Genomic DNA, 11928 nt, shown 5'->3' with positions numbered 1-11928 from the left:
CCCCCCGGGGCCCCCCGGCCGAGTCCGATGGAGTTGCGACGAGCACCGCCGAGTGACGGCGCCGTGCTGTCTGTGCTGGATATGCACACGGGCGGCGAGCCGCTGCGGATCGTGACCGGCGGCTTCCCGGCCGTCCCGGCGGGCGACATACTCAGCAAGCGGCGCTACGTGCGCGACCGGCTGGACGGGCTGCGGCGGCGGCTGCTGTTTGAGCCCCGCGGCCACGCCGACATGTACGGCGCGCTGCTGGTGGACTCGGAGCGGCCTGACGCGCACCTCGGCGTCCTCTTCATGCACAACCAGGGCTACAGCACCATGTGCGGCCACGCCGTGCTGGCGCTCGGCCGCTTCGCCCTGGATTACGGCCTGATCGCCGAGCCCAGCTCTCCCGAGACCCAGGTCAACATCCACTGCCCCTGCGGCCTGGTGCGGGCTTTCGTGCAGTACAACCAGGGCAAGAGCGGCCGTGTCCGCTTCCACAGCGTGCCCGCCTTCGTCTTCGCTGCAGGTGGGAGTGCCGGGGTGCGGGTCTCAAAGATATTATCAGCGCCCACAGCCGTTGCATAGGCTAGTTAGTTGCTTTTTAATGTCACAGTGCGCCAAATTGGCTGCATACTCAAATCTATGATCATCACTTGGCTCTTTTACTATCCTCTTCGAACTGTCTGCAGCCTTTGACACGGTTGGCCATACCATCCTCCTCCAACATCTCTCCCTGGGTAGGACTGCATTTGCCTGGTTCCATTCTTACCTATCTAATCGTAGCCAGAGAATCACCTGCCATGGCTTACCTTCCCGCTCCCACACTGTTACCTCTGGTGTCCCCCAAGGATCTATCCTTGGCCCCCTTCTATTTCTCATCTACATGTTGCCCCTTGGCGACATCATCCAAAAACAGTGTCAGTTTCCACATGTACGCCGATGACGCCCAGCTCTAGCTCACCACCACCTCGACCCCTCTGCTGTCTCTAAATTGTCAGACTGTTTGTCTGACATCCAGTACTGGATGAGCAGAAATTTCCTCCAACGAAGCCAGTGTCTTCGGTCCCTGCCACTGACTCTATCCCTCTCCTTGGCAACTGTCTGAGGCTGAACCAGACTGTTCGCAACCTTGGTGTCACATTTGACCCTGAAACTAGTTTCCAAACACATATCCGTGCCATTACTAAGATTGCCTGTTGCCACCTCCATAACATCGCCCAACTCAGCCTCTGCCTTAGCTCATCTGCTGCTGAAACCCTCACCCATGCCTTTGTTACCTCTAGACTTGGCTATTCCAACGCACTCCTGGCTGGCCTCTCACGTTCTAACTTCTGTAAACTTGAGGTCATCCAAAACTCTGCTGCCTGTGTCCTAACTCACACCAAGTCCCATTCACCCATCACCCCTGTGCTTGCTGACCACACTGGTTCCCGCCTCGATATTAAAATTCACATCCTTGTTTTCAAATTCCTCCATGGCCTTGCCCTTCCTTATCTCTGTAATCTCCAGCCCCACAACCATCCGAGATACCTGCGCTCCTCAAATTCTGGCCTCTTGAGCATCTCTGATTATAATCGCTTCACCATTGGTGGACGTGACTTAAGCTGCTTGGGCTCTAAGCTCTGGAATTCCCTCCCTAAACCTCTCCGCTTCTTTAACCAAGCTTTTGGTCATCTGTCCTAATATCTCCTTGTGTGGCTCGGTGTTAAATTTTGTTTTATAACGCTCCTGTGAAGCTCCTTGGGACATTTTTACTACATTAAAGGCACGATATAAATGCAAGTTATTGTTGAAGGTACTTGCAAACACTTCAGCCTTGTCTCTTGCACTTGTGTGTTGGGCTCTGCCATGGGTGAGGATAGGATGTTCACGGAGCCTCTTTTTCCTGTTTGTTTGTTTGATTGTGCTCCACTATTCTCAACTGGATGTGGTGGGGCTACTGCGAAATTTTCTCTGCCCGGTTCATTGTTTGACCATTTAGTTCTTTCTATAGCCTGTTGTTTTTAGTGTTTAGAGCTCATTCTAAGCTATACCTATTTCTGCTCCTGGCACACTGATCTATCCTCCCCATTGTAGCTGGGTTGATCTCCTGGCTTGCAGATTTGTGCACAATTTTCCAGTCATTATTTTTAAGTGGTTAACAATTGTGGGTAAACTGTGCCCAAATTTCCATACGTGGTGCTAAATGATGAGGCTCCATGTCACAAGCTCAAACTCACAAAATTAGTGTCTTTAATAAAGCAAAATGCCCTCGGGCATTGCAAATTGTCATTTACGCTATTCCTCAAGGAGTTCTACCAGTCTTTTGGACGTACAGCAGGAGACTGGCAGAATCCTGCATAAGTTCAGGGCCTTTATACAGATGTGTACATAGAATATACAGTACTAGTTTGCTGGTCTCTTTCAGATGTTGCGGTTGATGTACCAGGACATGGGAAGATTGTGGTGGATGTTGCATATGGAGGTGCTTTTTATGCATTTGTGAGTGCAGATCGTTTTGGTTTGGATGTTTGTTCCTCCAGGACCCGGGACCTTGTAGATGCAGCAGTAGCTGTAACTAATGCTGTGAAAGCACAGGTACATAAAGAAGCCAAGTACTGTTCTGATTAATCAGTGTTCATCCAGTAAGCAAGTTAAGTCACCTTGCCACAATCTATTTGCAAATTAGTGATACTGTTTTTTCTCCCCTAATTTCCCCAGAGGCTGGGAAAATGTGCAGATGTGAATATCAGCTAAGTGGATCACTCTTTCCTCAACTAAACTGAGATTGGTTATATGTAGTGAATTGAACACAAAACCATTTGTACAATTTTACTTATATTTTATCTTGCAGACCTAGCTATCCTAGCTTAAGGGCAAAAAAATGCTTTTAAAGAAAATTGGGACAAAAATGTTCAGCCTCCCCAGATCATACAGCTGTGGAACCTCAACACGAGGATCAGGCAGCTTTTGCACACTTTTTGCCTCCAGGTGGAATGCTGGAACTCAAAAATTGCTGCACATTGTGATCTAGTTTGGAATTGACATAACTTTCCAAGCAGGCCTATATGGACCTTGCAAGTCTGAGACGTTAACCCACAACTTTGTGACTAGGAGTCTCTTGGTTGCTGGATATTTAGGAGAATATTTTAAAGCATTAAGAAAGACTGTACTTTTAAATTTTGGAGTGAGTTACCACTATTTTTACAGTAGGGCTGAATGTTCAGCATCTTTCAGTTTGTGAAGGAATACAAGTTTAAATTACTAACCAGATGTAAAAACAAAGTTAGTGTTCATTTTGGCATTCTTCTTCATTCAGCATTCGCCACACTCTGCAAGAGTTGAGCAATACTGAATTCAACACTTGGTAAAACTATGGTGGATGTCATTGCACCATTGACTGACATTGGCACATACCAATGCCATATGACAATGAACCATTTGGCACCCGCGCTATCATTCTAATGAATGTTCGCTGTACCCTTTTACTGGTCTATATCCCCATAAGTTAGCCAAAATTGCACTCAGTACTCCAAGTATGGCCCCACCAATGTCTTGCACAAATTCAACTTTTGTAATTGATACTTCTATATATAAAAAACTTAGAACCCTATTTGCCTTTTCATGGACTTTTCTACCTGTGCTCTCATCTTTAAAGAGTTATGTATCTGCTCTCGTATCTGTTCCTCCACTCGGTTAAAAATCTTAATTATACCATTTCACGTTTCTCTGCACTGAACTACATCTCGTTTATCTGCCTGCTCTGCTGACCTGTCTATGTTCCCTTGAATTCTTGCTCAGGTTGCCTTTCCCTCTAATTTGGTATCATCTGATACCTTTGCACCTCGCAGCAGTTTTAATCCTTCATGACACTCCTGCATTAAGATTGATAGGATAGCTGATGTCTCAAATTATGCAGGCCATCTGGAAGTTAAATTTTGACAGGTCACCACCCATACCCAATTGGAATCAGAGTCTGGTCCTACACAAGTTAATGTACCCTCATTTCAAATCACATGCATTTAAGCCGCACTTTTGGTGGCTCTGGGTTGAGCTTGATAATTAGTGAAATCCAGGCATTGGTTGCCAGTCACCCCGTTTGTACAAGCAGTTCTTCGAACACCACCTTTGTTTCCTGCCTAAAGTAGATTCCCATTTTCATTTGTCACTTCCAATTGGATTTAGAATGTCACTTCCACTGTGAATATCCATAGAACTCTGGAAATTTATATGAACTGTATCAAATGACTAGATGCAACAATTGTGATATATGTGGTCTTGAGAGCCAAGGAAGACCATATTCCAAAGAAAGCCTTGCAAATGGATGGTGAAGGCCTTTGCTAATATTTATTTGGTTGGAAATCCAGCAGCCCAGTAAAAGATCATTCTGTTTCACACCTGCCTGAAACATATGCCCATCAATAGCATGTGTAAAACCACCAAATGGAATAACCTCTTAACATGTACATAGAAACATAGAAGATAGGAGCAGGAGTAGGCCATTCGGCCCCTCGAGCCTGCTCCGCCATTTAATGAGATCATGGCTGATCATCCAAATTCAGTACCCTGTCCCCGCTTTCTCCTCATATCCCTTGTTCCCTTTAGCCTTAAGAAATATATCTAACTCCTTCTTGAATATATTTAATGAATTGGCCTCAACAGCCTTTTGTGGTAGAGAATTCCACAGGTTCACCACTCTCTGGGTGAAGAAATTCCTCCTCATCTCTGTCCTAATCTTTAGACTGTGACCCCTGGTTCTGGACTCCCCCTCCATTGGGAACATCCATCCTGCATCTAGTCTGTCTAGTCCTGTTAGAATTTTATAAGTTTCAATGAGAACCCCTCTCATTCTTCTAAACTCCAGCGAATAGAAGCCCAATCGACCCAATCTCTCCTCATACGTCATTCCTGCCATCCCAGGTATCAGCCTGGTGAATCTTCACTGCACTCCTTCCATGGCAAGAACATCCTTCCTCAGATAAGGCGACTAAAACTGCACACAATACTCAAGGTGTGGTGTCACCAAGGCCCTGTACAACTGCAGCAAGACATCCTTGCTCCTGTACTCTAATCCGCACTACTGTTCACAGATTATAATATTTTTGGTAGATCAGTCCTGGTGGGAAGGATCTCTACCTTCCCCCCAAGGACCTTCTTCCTCCTTAGTCTCCAGGAGTGTGTGAAAGATACTGAATGGAAAAGAAATATTACCTACCTCGTGTGGTTTTCTTCATTGTTAAAATGATATAGCGGCCATACATCTTGCTACTTTGTTTAGTTTACTTCTGGTCAAATGAATAAGATTTTTATACAGTGGGTAACCTGGTGGATTGGTGTCACCCAATGTCAGTGCATACCAATGTCACTAGGAGGCATTACCCACCAAATAGTTTGCCCAGAATTCACTCTCGCTCCACTCTATCTCTGTGTGGAGGAGACATAATTTAAAAGAAATCTACCCTGCCAGGTAGATTTTTTTTTTGTTTTAACAGTAATTCAACTATATTCATGCCAAATACAGTAGTTTACATAGTACAAGTTCTACTAACAGTTGTTGGTTCACATTTTGAGATTCTGATGGGCACTTAAATATGAAAATAAGTAACTATTAAAATAGACTGTCTGCTGGTATGTACCAGAAACAACTACTGCTACTGATCCAATAAGTTAATATCAAACCCTGTTCAGTAATAATTTTTACAGGTTAAACTCCACCACCCTGACAGTGAAGATCTTGCCTTCCTCTATGGCACTATATTAATTGATGGGAAAGATAAATTTTCTGAAGAACCAACAGCAAATGTCTGTGTTTTTGCAGATGCTCAGGTAAGAAAAAGAAACACTGATTTGCAAATTTTGTTACAATAAATCTCACAATACAGGCTTTTGAACAGTTCTTGAAGTGTAAACATTGGGTGATCTTTAGTGATTTCATCATAGCCAATCTACACTGCATAATTAAAGTGACACAAAATAATCTTTGCTCAGAAATTCTGTGCTAGAGATTCTCAGTCAGACTTGTTTTTAAGACATACCAATTTACAATAAACTTTATTGATCAAAGTGTACATTACATCCCTTCTGTATTGTATAATTAAAAGGGAAAGAAAGTACTCCCTGTAGACATGATGAATTGATTAACTCAGTTGAAATTTCTGACAATTTTGAAAATGTCTTGTTTTCCTGCTGTCAGCTCCAGTAAAATCCATTATAGGGAAAACTCCCGCGTACACTAGAGCAACTCCATTGCAAGCACAAAAGGGGCACAATTAAGCAGGACTGAATACCATCTAGGCAACAGTTGGAACTTGCACCCTCACCTCTTGCAATGTCCTCTCTATCAAGATTTGATACTTTTCAAATTCCCAAAACCAAAATATTCTGCTCATCCTACTGTTGATTTTTAAGCTGAGAGAAAATTTTGAATTTAATGACTAAGTTCAAATATAATACATATATACAAAAAACATTTCAGAGTCATTTTTGTTTAACTTGTCTTGAGTAGGTCGACAGAAGTCCCTGTGGCTCAGGTGTGACAGCCCGTATTGCACTGCAGTACCACAAAGGATTGATTCTATTGAATCAGACCAGGACATTTCAAAGTGGTCCAACAAGCTCGCTCTTCACAGGAAAAGCTGTAGAGGTGATTGACAAATTATGAATATTGTTGCTTTTTGAACACCTAACATTGCAGCACATTTTGATCCAAACTGTAACACTTAGCAGCATTTAGATTTCTACTAAATCTTTGCTGGTAGCAATTTAAATAATAAGAGTCAGTAATCTATAACAAGTATATCTGGAAACTATAGCATCACTATGCAATATTCACCATAAATTGCATAAATTTACACTTATTCCAAGATATACGTGGTATAGAAATTAATGGTTATTGGAAATTCAGTTTTTTAATTGCATATGTAAGTTGCTTCTTTCAATATTCCTAAATGTTGCAATTGTTTTAAACAAGACATAACTTCAAGTGTATGATCCCCAAATCACTTAACAATAAGGGAGGTATTTTTCTTCATTATAAAGTTAAAGAAAAAATCTTATAAAATTATCTAATTTATCAGGACAGTAAATAAAATGCATTTTGCACCAATGTGGCACTCACAGGACAAGACTCATGCCATTTCAACTGCGCACTCAGTGCAAATCAGTTTAAGTTTCCCATTGCACTACCTGGAAACTTTTTCGTTTATTTTTTTTTAATTTTTTTTTTATTATAAATATTAGAGAGCCAATTCAGCTATCCTCTCAGCTTTTTACTAAAATTTAAATTTAACCAGAATTTAGTCATCAGTACACAGTACTTTCATCAAGTAGAGAATTATGTAGAGTGAATAGTATAACTTGGGTCTGTTCATTCCACTTTACTTAAAGTAGGTACCAGTCTTAAACCAGTATCTCTAATATACTGCCCAGAAATGCATTTGAACAAAGAATACACTTTTTCCTGTTAATTCCTTGTGCGTGGTGTGTTTCACTAAGTTTCTGTCTGCATGATTAGGATAAGGCAGAAAGAATTGAGAGATTATGCAAAGTGCCTATATGGCATGGTGAATGCTACTCATGCTCACCAACTAGTCCTTGAAGTGTCTCAAAACTCCTAATAAATGGTAATTTTGACAGAACAAACATGTTAGCAGTATATGGGGCAATTAAGAAATACCTAAGTGACAATGTGTGAATCAGACTACTTGCACAATCCCAGCACCTTGGGAAAGCCAGCTGCTGCATTAACATTTTGGAATATTTTCCCATTTTTATCAAAGCAGCTGTCACCTGCTTATAAATTTTATACAATTGGCAGGCAGTAAATAAGCCAGAAACAAAAGATGAGCAACTATCCAGTTGAATGTTATTAGCAAGTCTCTGCTCACCTGCAAACTCGGTCCTAAAATTCTGCTTAAAGTCAAACATTTTGTTTTTCAGCTGAAATTTTGTGTGCTGTTGGTTGTTCAGGTTAAGAGTACAGGAGGATGGCTCCTCTGTATACGTTGGCTTTCTGATGTAGTGCCTCATTGAAGAAATAAAGCTATCACATTCCTTCAGTTCTTCAATGCTTCTTTGCTAATGCTTGGACTTGATATTGGAGGGAAAATAATATGATGGTGATACAGGTAGACTACCCTTTATCCGGACTTCCGAAAACCGAAACCCTCTAAAAACCGAAGGTTTTTTCGTTCAGCGTAAGTCGTGCGTACGAACGAAAAAACCTTCGGTTTTTAGAGGGTTCCGGTTTCGGAAGTTCGAATAAAGGGTAAGTCGTGCGCACGACCCCCCCGCCGGCCCCGACAACCGCTGACCCCCCCGCCGGCCCCGACAACCGCCGACCCCCCCGCCGGCCCCGACAACCGCCGACCCCCCCGCCGGCCCCGCCGACCGCCCCGACAACCGCCGACCCCGCCAGCCCCAACAACCGCCGACCCCCCCGCCGGCCCCGACAACCGCCGATCCCCCCCCGCGGACCCCGCCAGCCCCGACAACCGCCGGCCCCGACCCCCGCCGACCCCGACTGACTTACGCTGAGCGTCAGCGTAAGTCCCGCGGACCCCCGCCGACCCACCTTCCGAAATCCGAAATTCTCCTTTATCCGAAACTCGGCTGGTCCCGAGGTTTTCGGATAAAGGATAGTCTACCTGTAGTGGCTGGTTATTCTCCTAACCAATTCATTCAGAACGCACGGAAAGAGACAGGCAGAATTGTGGGGTTTTTTCTTGTATGCACAACAAATTTAGAAAAGGACTGCAGTTAAATACGCACAAATTAATATTTCACCAATACATGAAATAAATGTTTTGCCTTTCTATAAAGACCCTAAATGTTTTCTCCAAGATAATCTTCAGATTTTAATGGCCTGGATTTTGCATTAATAGTAACGGTGAAACTAACCGCTCCTTTGACAGAATTTTTGACAATTTTTCCACAGAAGGAATTTGGAAATGAGTTACATTGAAGTGGTGTATTTTCAGGTTTGCACGGGCTTAAAGTTCTCCTTGCTGCAGCCACTGAGACAATGTCATTTGTGAGCTCATTTCAGACTTCCTGCAAACTTCCATCCCGATTATTGTTGGGATGACCCTATTCATACAGAAGCAGTTCAGTACAAGATCTTGTAATGGGGAGAACGGTCAGACAGATTCCCATTTGAGAGGTTGATTAAGCCCAGAGAGAGACGGTCAGTTTTTAGGGATACGGCTGTCCAGAAAAAGTTAAAAGTGAGTCTGCTAATGGCGATAGTGTGAGATTTTTCATTTGCCGAGAGGAGTGATATACACCAAATCATAGTGTGCTGAGAATTATTACAAATGTTTCTCTGTTCACTTAGCAATTGCAAAATAAACTAATTTGTGGATCTGCATTCAGCATGCCTCCTTTTAAGTGTAAAATGGTCTGCCTTTCGAAAAATTGGAGAAGCACACTTGAATGCACACGTGAAAGACACAATATCCTGTTCAGATTACAATTGTAACCTGGGTTATGATTAGAATGTAAGGCACAGGATCTGCTCATGGGAGTGACCTGCACTGCTGAACCTCAGAATATCTGAAGAATTGTAAGCAGAGTATTAGGTTCAGAAATGCATAATAATTATTTCTAACATTAACAGTTTCAAATTAATCTGGAACAAGTAACTAACAAAAAAAACATTTGTTAAAGCTGGTCAAAACAAAAGCACTTACTGTGATGGTTATTAGAATTACTCTGTCTATATAATATTAAAAGTTTTGCGCAACAGTTTCCTCGTCACATTTTTGTGATAACAGCTATATTGTTATCCTCCAACTGACCATGAACAACAAGGCTGCTAAAAATCTGTAACTTTTTTTCAGGAAACAAAATGTGGCGATTTCAAAGCTGTTATAGTAGAAGTATCAGGACAAGCACATTACACAGGAACGGCAAATTTTTATGTGGAAGATGACGACAGTCTGAAAGATGGGTTTCTTCTTCGATAAAGCATGGAAAAAAAATTTAACCATTTGTACTTAAAGAATCAAACTAGTATTTTAATAATGTTGAAGTCCTAAATCTACTTTCTTACTAAGTGCAATTTAGCATTCTTTATATGAATCTTAATATTTCTTAAGGACATTTTATTACAAATTATTCATGTATAATTAAGTTGACATCATGTATGTGCTTAGTAATCTGTTAAATCATGAGTTCAAATATTTGATGTACAATGAATTTAGAACCAAATGTTAAGTTATGATTTTAAAAATCAGTGTCTTACACCAGAAATGTTTCATACTGAGTAAATCTAAACTGATATTTCAATCTGCACTATGTGCTTTTCCTTTAGTTATTCGTGCATTATGCAATGAAATTCTGTGCAATATTAATTGTAAGGACTGTGTAAGCAGATAAGAGAGTTAGTCTCTGCAGAATATTTCTACTCCCATTGAATCACAATACACTCGTACTGTTATTGAAGATATTAATCTGAACCTTAGAACATGTATTGAAAATTTTAGAACCTGTAAAGTCACTGATTTCAAATATCACTACAAAAATTTCAAAAGTGGTATTTCTATATAGAGAAAAAGCTTTCAAACTAAATGTTGCTGCTGGAAAGCTAAATTTTGCTGCTGAAGAAAGTAATTACAAGAGCTACTTGAAATTTGTATTATGCATGTGACAAATTAATTTTTTTACAATTAACTTAATGTACACATTCTGCATCTTACTGTTTGTAAAATTAGACTTTGATTTTATGTATCCTAATTGCATAATTCTAAAGCAATTTTGATAAGTCTAGTACTGGCCAATCTACATTACAAAGTTAATTGTATATCATGTTTAATTAAAAAAAGCAGATGGAGACCAATAAAGCATTGTCCTGCCACGCTGTGCATTTAGTTTTGATTTGTAACAATTTTTGTTTGATAAAGCTCCTGGGACGTAGGCACAAGTTGTTGTTCCTGATAACAACACAGCAATCCATACAGGAAGTGCACCTATAAATAGTGGGTGAAGATAAGATTACATAGAAACATAGAAGATAGGAGCAGTAGGCCATTCGGCCCCTCGAGCCTGCTCCACCATTCAATGCGATCATAGCTGATCATCTAAATTCAGACCCCGTCCCTGCCTTCTCCCCATATCCCTTGATCCCGTTAGCCTTAAGAAATATATATAACTCCTTGAATATATTTAATGAATTGGCCTCTACTGCCTTCTGTGGTAGAGAATTCCACAGGTTCACCACTCTCTGGGAGAAGAAATTCCTCCTCATTTCAGTCCTAAATGGCTTACCCCTTATCCTTAGACTGATATCTTTCACAGTTCGATAGCCAACTGGCTCACATGAATAATGGTCACTTGATGCAGTATCAAAGGGTGACTGCCTTCAGAGTGAAGGACCAAAATATTGGAGAAAAAAATTGAATCACTTGAAATATTTTGGATCGATATAACTGGGCCATTCAGCCCCTCGAGCCTGGAAACTGACCCCGATGTGATTCGAACATTAAGCTTTCTGATCTGAAGTCAGACACGCTACTGTTGCACCACGAGGTCACTACAGTAACACAGCTAATGTGTCACAACAATGTGATGGGAAGTTTACAAGAAATGCGACATACTGTGTGCTATACATGAGACTTAATATGTTACTAGTTGATCTCCCATGGTGTTGAATGTAGTAAGTCAATGAATATAGTCACTGATGTTTTCATGTTGCTGTTTCTTGGTTTCTCTTTTGCCTCACTCCCTGTAACTCTTTTTGCTTCTCTGCCATTTTTATTTCTTTGGATGGGAGGTGGTGGCTGGTGACAGGGAAAGGAGCCACCAACAATTGTAGGCTGCATTTGGGTGTGGTTGTGAGGAAACTATGACCTTCGGTGGCTCCCCAATCACTCATGTTTACTGATGGTAAACATGGTACTGATGGATCTCAGTAAACTCGGCAAATACTTAGAATTTACAGCACAGAAACAGAACATCCAGCCCAACAGA

The 11928-nt window shown here is 41.5% G+C and overlaps 1 protein-coding gene across 1 annotated transcript; it reads left to right on the top strand.

Annotated features, from left to right (window-relative positions):
- Nucleotides 1-27: 27 nt before the first annotated feature.
- On the top strand, nucleotides 28-10816 carry l3hypdh (trans-L-3-hydroxyproline dehydratase). Its single transcript, XM_086003299.1, has 5 exons — nucleotides 28-508; nucleotides 2390-2559; nucleotides 5665-5787; nucleotides 6467-6604; nucleotides 9801-10816. The coding sequence occupies exons 1-5, from the start codon at nucleotides 28-30 to the stop codon at nucleotides 9924-9926; spliced, it is 1038 nt and encodes a 345-aa protein (XP_085859425.1). The 3' UTR covers nucleotides 9927-10816.
- The last annotated feature ends 1112 nt before the right edge of the window (nucleotides 10817-11928 follow it).

Source organism: Somniosus microcephalus, chromosome 12 (assembly GCF_052327205.1).
Source record: "Somniosus microcephalus isolate GS21.2 chromosome 12, FLI_Smic_1.0, whole genome shotgun sequence".
Lineage (NCBI taxonomy): Eukaryota > Metazoa > Chordata > Chondrichthyes > Squaliformes > Somniosidae > Somniosus > Somniosus microcephalus.
Note: the sequence above shows the minus strand (reverse complement) of the source record. Positions and strands in the feature narration are given on the sequence as shown.

Excerpts from the sequence above, each read along its gene's own strand:
- l3hypdh (XM_086003299.1), top strand. The coding sequence starts at position 28 with ATGGAGTTGCGACGAGCACCGCCGAGTGACGGCGCCGTGCTGTCTGTG. Across the intron at positions 509-2,389 it reads CGCCTTCGTCTTCGCTGCAG|ATGTTGCGGTTGATGTACCA; the intron begins GTGGGAGTGCCG and ends GGTCTCTTTCAG. Across the intron at positions 6,605-9,800 it reads TCACAGGAAAAGCTGTAGAG|GAAACAAAATGTGGCGATTT; the intron begins GTGATTGACAAA and ends ACTTTTTTTCAG.